At 32.8% G+C, this 13,999-nt stretch overlaps 2 protein-coding genes across 2 annotated transcripts; both read left to right on the plus strand.

The window, feature by feature from the left end:
• Window positions 1-7,628: 7,628 nt before the first annotated feature.
• Window positions 7,629-10,440, plus strand: LOC109176758. The gene is made up of 3 exons (XM_019326147.1): window positions 7,629-8,017; window positions 8,127-9,303; window positions 9,736-10,440. The coding sequence occupies exons 1-3, from the start codon at window positions 7,629-7,631 to the stop codon at window positions 10,438-10,440; spliced, it is 2,271 nt and encodes a 756-aa protein (XP_019181692.1).
• A 219-nt stretch (window positions 10,441-10,659) lies between these two features.
• On the plus strand, window positions 10,660-12,048 carry LOC109176759 (uncharacterized mitochondrial protein AtMg00810-like). Its single transcript, XM_019326149.1, has 2 exons — window positions 10,660-11,025; window positions 11,146-12,048. The coding sequence occupies exons 1-2, from the start codon at window positions 10,660-10,662 to the stop codon at window positions 12,046-12,048; spliced, it is 1,269 nt and encodes a 422-aa protein (XP_019181694.1).
• The last annotated feature ends 1,951 nt before the right edge of the window (window positions 12,049-13,999 follow it).

Below are 13,999 nucleotides of genomic sequence, written 5' to 3' on the forward strand. Positions count from 1 at the left end.
TATTTAAGTTTTGACTCACATTATCTTAAAATGTAATTTTTACTGCAAACCAATATTCCAACATAACATTTTTTTGAAAGGACATTCCAACAATAACAAAAAAATTTAATAAGGTGCAATTCTCCAACACTTATAGACTTCTCATCAATTGATCAAACAAGTTGATTGGCCACAGGAGATTGGAACATAATCCAAGCCATCTCAATTGAACTAAACACCAGTCAATGCCACACAAAAAATCCGACTCCAACATCACAAGATCTTGAACCAGGTTTATGGTAGGCTTCTTCTTAGGTGTGATGGCACGAACCGGCAAGGGCTGCACTGCATTCCCACTAATTACAGTGGTGATGGCCGGTATAGCTTGAGATAAGAGCCACTTTACGGTCTGACCGGCTGTGCGGTGGCCAAGCATCTTCATGAGGTTAAAAAGCTGGTTGGCGCATGTAAGTGAGAGCCTACTTCTCCGGTCCCCGCCGAATACCTTTTTGTGTCGGTCCGAAGATTTCTTGACATTCCTACTAGAACTCTTATTCGAGGCCACCATTTTTTTTATTGAGAATATTTATTATGTTGTAAAATTTAGTATTTTATTTATACACGACGAGGAGAATATATAAAAGGAAATTTACTAAAAGTTATAAAATTTCAAATTCTTTTATAGATAATTATTTAGATTTCCAAAATATATGAGATTTTCCATTTTAAAACGAGAAATGACAAGTGTTATAAAATAAAATAAAAAAAAAAGGTGACAATTGTCGATGTATTTGCTTTGACTCGAACTATAGGAATTATTACATATTTACAATTGTAAATTTAATTTATCATATAGTTCGTGCACATTTAATAATAAAATAAACATTTTTCATAAATAACAATTGTAAGGTCAAAGTACCTATAAAGTCCTTGTACTATAGTGTTTCGTTTAATTTAGTTCTTGTGCCTTTATTTTGTTCAATTTAGTTCTTGTACTTTAAAAAATGATCCAATTAAGAACAATAGTTAACGGTGTTAATATTACCGTTAACTATTAGCTTATATGTCGTTGAGACTATACTACAACATCATTATATATATATATATATATATATATATATATATATATATATATATTCCAACTCATATATTATTTTATAAATACTTACAATTAAATATTTTGACCACCAATATATTATATTAATATGTCAAAAATAAATAATTTATTGGCAGCATGATGACATCAAGTCTTCAAATCTCGACAGCATGGTTGTTATTATTTATTTTAGACATAGTAATGTAATATATTGATGGTAAAAATAATTAATTTTAAATATTTATAAATCAATATATGAGTTGGAATATAAATCAAATGATTTGAAAGGGTATGAATTTTATATTAACTAGATACTCACTAGTACTAGACACAAATGCCTTGTTTAGCAATCACCGGTTAGCGATTAACGGATTGTGTTAACGATTATCAAATAACATATTGTGTTAGCAGGCTTGACAAGTGAATTGTATTAGCAGTTTGTAAAAAAAAATGTCTGGTGAAATTAACTGTTAGGTTAACGGTTAATATGTAAAACAACCTATAATAATAATAGTAGTAGTAGTAGTAATAATAATAATAACAATAACAATAATAATAATAATGAAAGTCGCACGGGAGCCGCACACCACATTGGTGGAAAAAGTGGGAAAAGAGCCTTGAGACTTCTATAAAAGGAGCCTCGAAGGCTCCATAAGTTTCCCTGCCTACGTTGATGGGCAAGCATGCAGTTGGCTTATAATATATGGACTTTGATTATTTACCGATTAAGGTCACAAAGCGGGTATATATGGACTTTCCTGTAAATCAAGAATGCAATGAAAAGATGCATACATACTTGTAAATTATTTTCAATGTTAACTAGCATAAACAATAATAATATATTTAAGTCCTGACTCATGTTATTTTAAAATGCAATTTTTTTTTGAAAACCAATATTCCAACATAACAATTTTTTGAAAGGACATTCCAAACATAACAAAATTAAAAATTTAATAAAATGCAATTGTCCAACGCTTATAGACTTCTCATCAATTGATCAAACAAGTCGATTGGTCATAGGAGATTGGAACATAATCCAAGCCTTCTCAATTGGACTATACTCCAGTTCAACGCCACACAAAAAATCCGACTCCAACATCACAAGATCTTGAACCGGGTTCATGGTAGGCTTCTCCTGAGGTATGATGGCTCGAACCGGCAAGGGCTGCACTACATTCCCACTAATTACAGTGGCAGGGCGGCATAGCTTGAGATATGAGCCACTCTATGGTGTGACCGGCTGTGCGGTGGCCAAGCATCTTCATGAGGTAAAAAAACTGGTTGGCGCATGTAAGTGAAAGCCTAATTCTCCGGTCCCGACCGAACACCTTTTTGTGTCAGTCCGAAAATTTCTTGACATTCCCACTGGAACTCCTATTCGAGGCTACCATTTTTTTTTATTGAGAATATTTATTATGTTGTAGAATTTAGTATTTTATTTATACACGACAAGGAGAATAAATTTGGTATTGTATTTATATATAAAAGGAAATTTATTAAAAGTTATAAAATTTCAAATTCTTTTATAGATAATTATTTAGATTTCCAAAATATATGAGATTTTCCATTTGAAAATGAGAAATGACAAGGGTTATAAAATAAAATAAAAAAACGGTGACAATTGTCGATGTATTTGCTTTGACTTGAAAGATAGAAATTATTACAAATTTATAATTTTAAATTTAATTTATCATATAGTTCATGCACATTTAATAATAAAATAAACATTTTTCATAAATAACAATTGTAAGGTCAAAGTACCTATAAATTCCTTGTACTATAGTGTTTCATTTAATTTAGTTCTTGTGCCTATATTTTGTTCAATTTAGTTCTTGTACTTTAAAAAATGGTGCAATTAAGAACAATAGTTAACGGTGTTAATATTACCGTTAACTATTAACTTATGTGTTGCTGAGATCATACTACAACATCATGATATATACATATATATATATATATATATATATTCCAACTCATATATTATTTTATAAATACTTACAATTAAATATTTTGACCACCAATATATTATATTAATATGTCAAAAATAAATAATTTATTGGCAGCATGATGACATAAGTCTTCAAATCTCGGCAGCATGGTTGTAATTATTTATTTTAGACATATTAATGTAATATATTGATGATAAAAATAATTAATTTTAAATATTTATAAATCAATATATGAGTTGGAATATAAATCAAATGATTCGAAAGTGTATGAATTTTATATTAACTAGATACTCACTAGTACTAGACATAAATGCCTTGTTTAGCAATCACCGTTTAGCGATTAACGGATTGTGTTAAAGATTATCAAATAGCATATATTGTTAGCAGGCTTGACAAGTGAATTGTATTAGCAGTTTGTAAAAAAAATATGTCTGGTGAAATTAACTATTTGGTTAGCGGTTAATATGTAAAATAACTTATAATAATAATAGTAGTAGTACTACTAATAATAATAACAATAATAATAGTAATGAAAGTCGCACGGGAGCTGCACACCACATTGGTGGAAAAAGTGGGAATGGAGCCTTGAGACTTTCTCTAAAAGGAGCCTTGAAGGCTCCATAAGTTTGCCTGCCCACGTTGATGGGCAAGCATGCAGTTGGCTTATAATAGATGGACTTTGATTATTTACCGATTAAGGTCACAAAGCGGGTATATATGGACTTTCCTGTAAATCAAGAATGCAATAAAAAGATGCATACATACTTGTAAATTATTTCCGATGTTAAATAGCATAAACAAAAACAATATATTTAAGTTCTGAATCATGTTATCTTAAAATGCAATTTTTATTTAAAACCAATATTCCAACATAACAGTTTTTTGAAAGGACATTCCAAACATAACAAAAAATTTTAATAAAATGCAATTGTCCAACGCCTATAGACTTCTCATCAATTGATCAAACAAGTTGATTGGCCACAGGAGATTGGAACATAATCCAAGCCATCTCAATTGGACTATACTCCAGTTCAACGCCACACAAAAAATCCGATTCCAACATCACAAGATCTTGAACCGGGTTCATGGTAGGCTTCTCCTTAGGTGTGATGGCCCGAACCGGCAAGGGCTGCACTGCATTCCCACTAATTACAGTGGCAGGGCGGCATAACTTGAGATAAGAGCCACTCTATGGTCTGACCGGTTGTGCGGTGGCCAAGCATCTTCATGAGGTAAAAAAGCTGGTTGGCGCATGTAAGTGAAAGCCTAATTCTCCGGTCCCTACCAAACACCTTTTTGTGTCGGTCTGAAGATTTCTTGACATTCCCACTAGAACTCCTATTCGAGGCTACCATTTTTTTTATTGAGAATATTTATTATGTTGTAGAATTTAGTATTTTATTTATACACGACGAGGAGAATAAATTTGGTATATATTTATATATAAAATGGAATTTATTAAAAGTTATAAAATTTCAAATTCTTTTATAGATAATTAGTATTTTCGCCCGTGCAATGCACGGAATGAATTTTTTATAATATATTAAAAACTAGCATTGTACTCGTGCGCTGCACGGTCTACAAATTATATTTTAATTTAAAATATTATTGTAATAAAGAAAGAGATTGAATATATATAATAATAAACTATATATATAACATTGTAATCTGCAACACCAACAAAAAAATTATTGCCTTTGAAAATTAGCATTTTATTTACAAATTATTAAAAACTTCCTAATAAACAACATTAGTAGTTGAATTACATCTCTTATTAAGATCATTACAAATTAGAATTTTTAGACTTTTAGAATAGTTAAATCTAGACGCAACCACATACAATTGTCATGTACAGAGACTGATTTCTTCAATAGCAACCCAATATAAGATAACGTCGGGTATTGACTTTAATAGAAAAAGACGATATATCAAATAATACAAACTGGCATCCTTTCTTAATTTTTTTTTTATGAATCATGGAATCCTCAATCATAACATTTAATAATTTCATTAATTCAATGACCATAAGGCACATAACATTTATATGACCAATAGGTACACAATAAAGGTTGTAGTATCTAATTTTCTATTAAAAAAAACAAACAAATAATTAAGTGCCAGTATAAATAAGTATGGTCAATAATAATAAAAAAAATTGTTTCAATCACACAGAACAACAATTACAACATATATTTCACTTATTTATATACCATTCTAAAAAAGAAAAATGAAAAGAAAATATACAAAAGGGAAGTGTTTATTTCCGTGAATCATTTCCTGTGAAATATTATTTCTAAATTGGAAGAGAACACTACTCATGCTTTAACATATACTACCTTTACTCTGAGGGTCGCATAACAACCTTTGGGTGTACGCTGTACCCTTCCTCCTTACCAAAAAAAACATATACGTGTTAATTGCCGGTGAGATGAAGCCATTTCTTTCTTCATCTCTCTACGCCTTCAAACGCCAGAATTCAGTGTGTTTTTGTTCCACTTCAATACATTCCTTGCTGACTCGATATTCGTATAGAAATTGATCGAGATTTTGTTCACTCGATCTATGCTTCCTCTGATGCATTCTAAGGTATATCGTCACTGTGGCTACCTTAAAATATTTCTTCCTCATGAGCTTTATACTGGTATACTCTTAGCAAGGAAAATTCCAAATTCTCGCAACTGATTTTATGTCGAATTTAGAAAGTGAAATGCATGAGATAGATAATATAACTCTTTAAATCTGTTACAAATTTAGACTGTTCTGTTTATAATAATGCTTAAATATTTGGAAACTTAAAACGTTTTACTATGTTACATGTCATCGTGGTTTTCAGATCTATGTATGTTGCGGCGATCTCTATTCTCATTGTAGCTTCTATGTATTTGGGATTTCGGGGAAGAACCAAAAATGTAAATGAACCGTAGTTTTCTATCTTTTTATTAGTCTTGTAGATTTATCAATTTCAGTATTGATGCTAGTTTCGTTGTGGTGAGTTGATGTTGTTTGATTGTTTTCATTTTCTGAGAAGATAATCCCATAACATGTACACAGGAAAACATCAGAGGTTAAACATTAAATAATGCATAAATATTAATCAAATGGTTTGTAACCACAAATAGAGGTATATATATATATATATATATATATATATATATATATATATATATATACACACACACACACACACACACACACACACATACATATATATATATATATATATATATATATATATATATATATATATATATGTATGTATATATATATACACATACATATACATACTAGTATAGTCCCGTGCAATACACGGCTAAATATTATAAATAATTATAAAAATTATTTCCAATTGATTAAAATAAAGGAATTTGAAGTACACTAAATATATACATGAATTACAAATACATTTAAAAAACAAAACTTTGTATTCAATATTATGTAAAAAAATAGAATATTACACAGTATTAAAAAGACTTTCATGGTAAATTACATATTATAAGTACTTTTAAGTTTAATTTTAGTTCCACTATTATTATTTTGTATTTATTTATTTTTAATGAAAATAATTTTTAATTTATTTTTGAAAACACAATTAATAATATTAATACAAATATAATTTTGTCTACTATTATTTTTGTTAGCCCTAATAATAACTACTACTAATAATAATAATAATAAGCATTGTTGTTAATTTATTATTATTATTATTATTATTATTATTATTATTATTATTATTATTATTATTATTATTATTATTATTATTATAATAATTATTATTATTATTATAATTATAATAATTATTATTATTGTTATTATTATTATTATTATTATTATTATTATTATTATTATTATTATTATTATTATTATTATTATAATTATTATAATTATAATTATAATTATAATAATTATTATTATAATAATTATTATAATTATTATTATAATTATAATAATTATTATTATTGTTATTATTATTATTATTATTATTATTATTATTATTATTATTATTATTATTATTATTATTATTATTATTATTATTATTATTATTATTATTATCCGGAATGTATAGTATCATTATTGTTGTTTTTTTTTTTTTACTATTACTATCATTTTGAATTCTGATAATAATAATAATAATTATTACATTATTATTAAAAAAGGCCAAGGATTAGATGAAGACCACAGTGGTGCTCCGTCTCTAGAACTTTACTGTCGTTTTTGTTTTCCGACATCTCTCTAACTCTAAATCTAGAAATTAAATTGCAAAGACTTTTGAGTCTTTTTTAATGATTCGAAGGTTTCAAAGCACCATCGTGTTCGTCTATCAGGAGATTAGAGAGGTTAAATAGTCAAGCCACCAGTCAATGCCATTTGGCACCATCTCATTGTATCTCTTCTGTTAGATTAGTTAAAGTTTTTTGTTAAGCTTCTTTCCCTTTTCCTCTCTTGTATAAAATCAAACATCTCGTATTCTTCTTGAACATAACAGAAATTCTCTTTTTTCCCTAATCAGTTTCTACTCTCTTTTCCTCCTCTGAGTTTCGTCACATGGTATCAGAGCTACACGCAGAGGAGCTTCGATTACTCACATTCAATTTGAAGAGACGGCCATGGATGCTTGGCCACCAATCGGCAACCGTCCAATTTCGACTAACGGTGTATCAGGGAATCTAGCAAATACTCAGACAATTGGGAATGCAACAGCTCCGGTAGGTACTTCCTCCACTCCGGCGACGAGTTCGGCCACCACAGGGGTAACTTTCGATCCCCAATCCCACTCAAATCCCTATTTTTTGCACATAAATGAAAACCCTGCCCTTGAACTTGTCTCATTCCCCATGGATGGTTCAAACCACCATCCATGGGCTAGAGCCATGACCATGGCATTATCTTGCAAGAACAAGATAGCCTTCATCAATGGAGCTATCATGAAGCCTTCCACAGATGATGTAGAGAAATATCTGGCTTGGGAGAGGTGTAATAACATGGTAGTTTCCTGGTTAGTGCACATTGTCCCCTACTATTGGACGAAGTGTCCTTTGGATTGACACTGCCTCTGGGATTTGGGATGACCTAAAGAGGATATTCAGTAAGCAAGATTTATTCAGGATAGCAGAAATCAAGTGTCAAATCTATAGAACTAAACAAGAAGACAATTCCCTAAATGAATACTTCACTAGGCAGAAATTCTTATGGGATGAATTGAGCATTCTCAGACCTCAGATGAACTGTGTTTGTAGTATTAGATGTCAGTGTGGCAAGAAGATTGATGAGATGAATGAGCAGTTTGAGAAAGACAAGTTGTCCATCTTCTTGATAGGGCTACATGAAAGATACACAGGAGCAAGAAATCAAATAATGCTCATGAGGCCTTTACCAGATGTGAATGAGGCATACTCCATGATTGCACAACAGGAAAGGCAATTTGAGATGGCTGTTGGCTTTGAAAGTCAGTTACATCAGACAGGAGAAAACAACACTGCAAGAAATGTGTTTATGGCCAGAACAGATGGTGGTTTTCAACAAGGATACAAGAAGTCTTCTGCAAATGGCAAGAGACCTATATGTACATATTGTGGATACACAGGTCACACTCAAGACAAGTGTTACAAAAAACACGGCTACCCTCCTGGTTGGAAACCAAAATCAAGAAGTCAAGGTGCAATAAATCAGACTCAAGGTCCACCAGCAGTCCAACAGTCCAACACTGGTGGTACTTTCACACAGGATGACTTCAGAAATTTTATGGAATTTATACAGATGAAGAAGTCAGCTAGTACTGCCTCAGGAAAAGACTGCTTGATGAGTTCACCCATTGAGCAGCCCTCACAAGCCCTAGCTAACACAGTGTCAACAGATTTTATAAGTGAAGGTATCATCCCCTCTATCAACTCTGTTAGTTGTGATAAATTTGGTTGGATTGTGGACAGTGGTGCTACCCATCACATTGTCTGTGACTTGAAGTTGTTGAGCACTCAAGAAAGGGTTCACAATCTTCATGTAAAGTTGCCAAATGGCCAGCAGGCAGCCATCACCTACACTGGCTCAGTATATTTGTCTGATGATTTTATCTTGAATAATGTCCTATATGTGCCTGGTTTTCACTACAATCTGATCTCAGTAGGAGCCTTCATCAAGAATTCCAGCTATGCTATGAAAGTCTATTCTAATCAGTGTGTTATACAGGCTGCTACTCATGGCAAGGTGATTGGAAAAACTGAGCTGCACAATGGACTATATCACCTAGTATTTCCTGATGTAGCTACTATATGCAATTCAGTTTCTGTTAATAATAAGTGTAATTTGTGGCATGCTAGGCTAGGGCATGCCTCATATTCAAAAATACAGTTCTTGAAAGAGTTGGAACCCACTATTCAAGTCAATAAAGAGTTGTTTTGTGATTCTTGTCATTTTGCTAAACAAAAAAGAGTTCCTTTTCAATCTAGTTCCTATATTGCAGCTAATTGCTTTGATTTATTACATATGGATATATGGGGACCCTATAAAACAGCCACAATACATGGTCATCACTATTTCCTTACCATATTGGATGATCACAGCAGAGCAGTCTAGATATATCTGATGAAAGTAAAGTCTGAGGTCAGAAGCTTGGTTAGAGGATTTTGCACTCTAGTTGAAAATCAGTTTGGAACAACTATAAAGTGCATAAGGTCAGACAATGGGCTTGAGTTTAATATGATTGACTTTTACATTCAGAAGGGCATTGTACATCAGACTTCTTGTTTCCATACACCTCAGCAGAACAACAGGGTTGAGAGAAAGCATGGCCACTTGTTATCAGTTGCCAGATCCCTCAGATTTCAAGCCAATCTTCCAGAATTATTTTGGGGTGAGTGTGTTTTACATGCAGCTTACTTGATTAATAGGCTTCCCTCTGCTGCTATTAATAATCAAATTCCATACCAAGTGCTGACTAAAAGGATCCCTCAGTATCATCATTTGAAAGTATTTGGATGCCTAGCTTTTGCCACCACAGTAGGCCCCAAATCCAAGTTAGATGCCAGAGCCAGGAAATGCATCTTCCTTGGGTATGGCAACAACACAAAGGGGTATAAAATGTATGATATCTCATCAAAGGAGTTGTTCATGTCCAGAGATGTTGTTATGTATGAACAGGTCTTTCCTTTCCAACAGGACAATAATCAAGAAAGGAGATCTCATCAAATGATTCCCCCCACAATGACTAGTATTTCTGATGAGGATTCTGAAACTTCCCAACACCAAGACACTAGTATCAATGAGCAGGCTTGTGATCATTCCCCACATCAGGTTCTTGATCAGCTACCTGATGAAACAGATGTTCAGAATCAGATTAGTGGTCATTCTGACCAAGCTAACTCCAGTTTACCATATGAAAGCCTTGAGCAGCCACCTGCTATGCCAAAGGATCATCCCCAATAGGCCACCAGAAGGTCCATAAGGCAGAAACACACTCCATCCTACTTACAAAACTATGTCTGCCAAAGCTCAACTGAGAAAACCAGTCCTCACTCCTTGAATAAAGTCCTGGATTACATTAAATTGGAGACAGATTTTCAAACCTTTGTCATGAATATTACTCACCATTCTGAACCTAAATCTTAACAGGAAGCAGCTCAGCATGAATGTTGGAAGAAAGCTATGGAGGAGGAGATTAGAGCCTTAGAGCAGAATGGCACCTGGGAGCTAGTAGACCTTCCTCCTTCCAAGAAACCCATTGGATGTAGGTGGGTATACAAGATTAAACACAAAGCTGATGGCACCATTGAAAGATACAAGGCAAGGCTTGTGGCAAAGGGATACAATCAAGTTCTTGGAATTGATTATCTTGACACTTTCAGCCCAGTGGCCAAAGTGACCACCATAAGAACACTTCTAGCAGTTGCAGCAGCAAAAGGTTGGCACTTGCATCAAATGGATGTCAGTAATGCATTCCTCCATGGTGATTTGGATGAGGAAGTTTATATGCAACTACCTCCTGGCCTTTCAGGAAAAAGGAATGGTGAGGTATGCAAACTAAAAAAATCTCTATATGGCTTGAAACAATCTAGTAGGCAGTGGAACACTAAGCTAAACCTTGCATTACAAAGCATGGGATTTAGACAATCTATTCCTGACAACTCTTAGTTCACCAAAGGTGAAGGGGATTCATTTGTGGCTTTACTAGTATATGTGGATGATATACTTGTTGCTAGTACAGATTTGGGGATAATACAAGACATCAAGAACCAGCTCAATTCTAGTTTCAAAATAAAGGACTTAGGTCCCTTGAAGTATTTTCTAGGCCTGGAAGTTGCCAGGCAGAATAAAGGGATGGCTATTTGTCAAAGGAAATATGCCCTTGAATTGCTTAAGGATACAGGTTTCACAGATTGCAAACCTGTACATAGCCCTATAGTACCATCACACAAGCTCAACAAACTTGGTGGTAAACCTATTGAAGACAACACTCAGTATAGAAAAATAGTTGGGAAGCTTCTATACTTGACTATCACTAGACCTGATATTTGTTTTGCAACACAACAACTTTCTCAATTCCTTGATTGCCCCACTGATCTCCATATGCAAGCTGCTCACAGGGTACTCAGATACATCAAGGGTGCTCCTGGCCAAGGATTGCTCTTTCCAGCTGTATCTGATTTAAAGATGAAAGCTTTTTCTGACTCAGATTGGGGAGCTTGTGTTGATACAAGAAGGTCTATAATTGGTTTATGTGTTTTCATAGGAAATGCCTTAGTATCATGGAAATCAAAAAAGCAGGTGACTGTCTCCAAGTCCTCATCAGAAGCTGAGTATAGAGCACTGGTAGCTACAACATGTGAAGTCCAGTGGCTATCCTATTTACTAACTGAGTTGGGGATTGATCATAATGGTCCTACTGCTATTTATTGTGACAGCAAATCAGCTATTGCGATTGCAGAAAATCCAGTGTTCCATGAGCGAACTAAACACATCGAGCTCGATTGCCATTTGATAAGGGAGAAGCTCAATAAAGGTGTAATCAAATTGTTCCATGTTGGATCTGAATAGCAACTTGCTGACACCTTCACCAAGACACATTGCCCCAGCTCCTTCCACAGTTATATCTCCAAGCTTGGACTGTTCAATTTGTACACTCTAGCTTGCGGGGGGATATCAGGAGATTAGAGAGGTTAAATAGTCAAGCCACCAGTCAATGCCACTTGGCACCATCTCATTGTATCTCTTCTATTAGATTAGTTAGATTAGTTAAAGTTTTTTGTTAAGCTTCTTTCCCTTTTCCTCTCTTGTATAAAAGCAAACCTCTTGTATTCTTCTTGAACATAACAGAAATTCTCTTTTTTTCCTAATCAGTTTCTACTCTCTTTTCCTCCTCTGAGTTTCGTCACATCATCTTAGCTAGATCTGTGTTTCTTAGGTTAGTCTGTTACTATTTTTTTTTTCTAACTGTGATCTTGCAAACGCAGATGTTGCCGGCTAATGTACTGGGAAGAGCTCTCCATCAGATTACGAAATCCGGCGGACTCTCCGTCAGACAACCAAACGCAGTTACTGGGAAGAGCTCTCCATCAGATTACCAAATCCGGTTGAGTCTCCCGTCAGACCACCAAACGCAGTTAAGTGTCCGACCATTGGTAACCGATTTACACCTCAAAATCCAGGTCTTTAAAAAAAATCTTCTACTAATTTTAAGATTTTATTTCAGTGTGTTCAATTTAGTGTAAGATTTTAGCATGCATGCTTAAATTATATAGCAGATTTTTTATTTATATTTTTGATTTCTACTTGAATACATATAATTTTCTACAAATTTTCACCCAAAATTGTTTTTTTTTACTACCTCGTAGTATTCTGCTGCTCTAGAAATTTTAGTTTCATATGAAAAGCATACCGTCAAACTATTTAATACATGTGTGTATACAACTATACATATGTAGTAAGACCTTCACTAAGACTGTATTCTTACCGGCCCTGTAATAATTTTATCTGTCTTTCGGTTGATTTCCTAATTTTAGATGCACTTATATTGTTAAAGATGTATTTAAACAATTTGTAAAGAATCAAAGTTGACTATTTTTTCTACATACGCAATCTTTAACAACGCATAACTGAAAAGCAAGCTTCAAAATATGATTTGAAATGATGTAGTGTAATAATAATGGTGGCTGTGCATATATTCTTGGAATAATAACAGTTGTATGGGAAATTGCAAATATGAATATTAGTTGTTTTTCCGACTTATATCTGCAGCTTCAGTATTGAATACAGAACCTGAAAACATGAATTTAAGAATATGCTTAATTGGTTTTTTATTAAATGTATTATAAATTAGTCAATATCTTTTATTTATCTCATGTCTTAGTATAATAGTTTTTATAGCAGATTTGTGAATTTCCTAATAATGTGCATTTGTAAAGATTAATAATCAATCAATTTGTTCCTTGGATTTAAACCTTTTCACATCATCTGTAGTTTGATATCTGTGTTTATCATTGACTTGTTAGTATTTATTTACTAAATAGACCTTTCAAAAATTATGCTATTTTTTACCTCAACTTTACTAACTAATAAACACTTGCAAATGATGATGTTATAGTCTGATGCACTATTTTTTTTCCACTAAACAGGAGTGAAATGAAATCTGAAATATTTACTTGATTTGCTTCATAGGTAATATGTACTATTGTTCCTATAAATGTATTTAAAAGTAGTTATAGATTCACAACCACAACAACTATAATGTGTCCTCAAGCTGAAGTACCTGCAAATGAATGATTGAATCATACAAAAAGATGGTCACCACTGAAAACTGATTGCAGCAGGTTTTCCAACCCTTATTTTAAAAACAGTAGACAACAATCTATATCAAAAAGTAAAAACAGATTAATATACAAACCAAAAAAATGATTCTTGTGCCACCAGACAAAATTGTTTCATAAAACCATTCTTACTACCGTAAACTGACCCTTAGGAACATAATCTTTTGGGATTCTCTGCATAT

The sequence above is a fragment of the Ipomoea nil genome, unplaced genomic scaffold (assembly GCF_001879475.1).
Source record: "Ipomoea nil cultivar Tokyo-kokei standard unplaced genomic scaffold, Asagao_1.1 scaffold0755, whole genome shotgun sequence".
In the NCBI taxonomy this organism is placed as follows: domain Eukaryota; kingdom Viridiplantae; phylum Streptophyta; class Magnoliopsida; order Solanales; family Convolvulaceae; genus Ipomoea; species Ipomoea nil.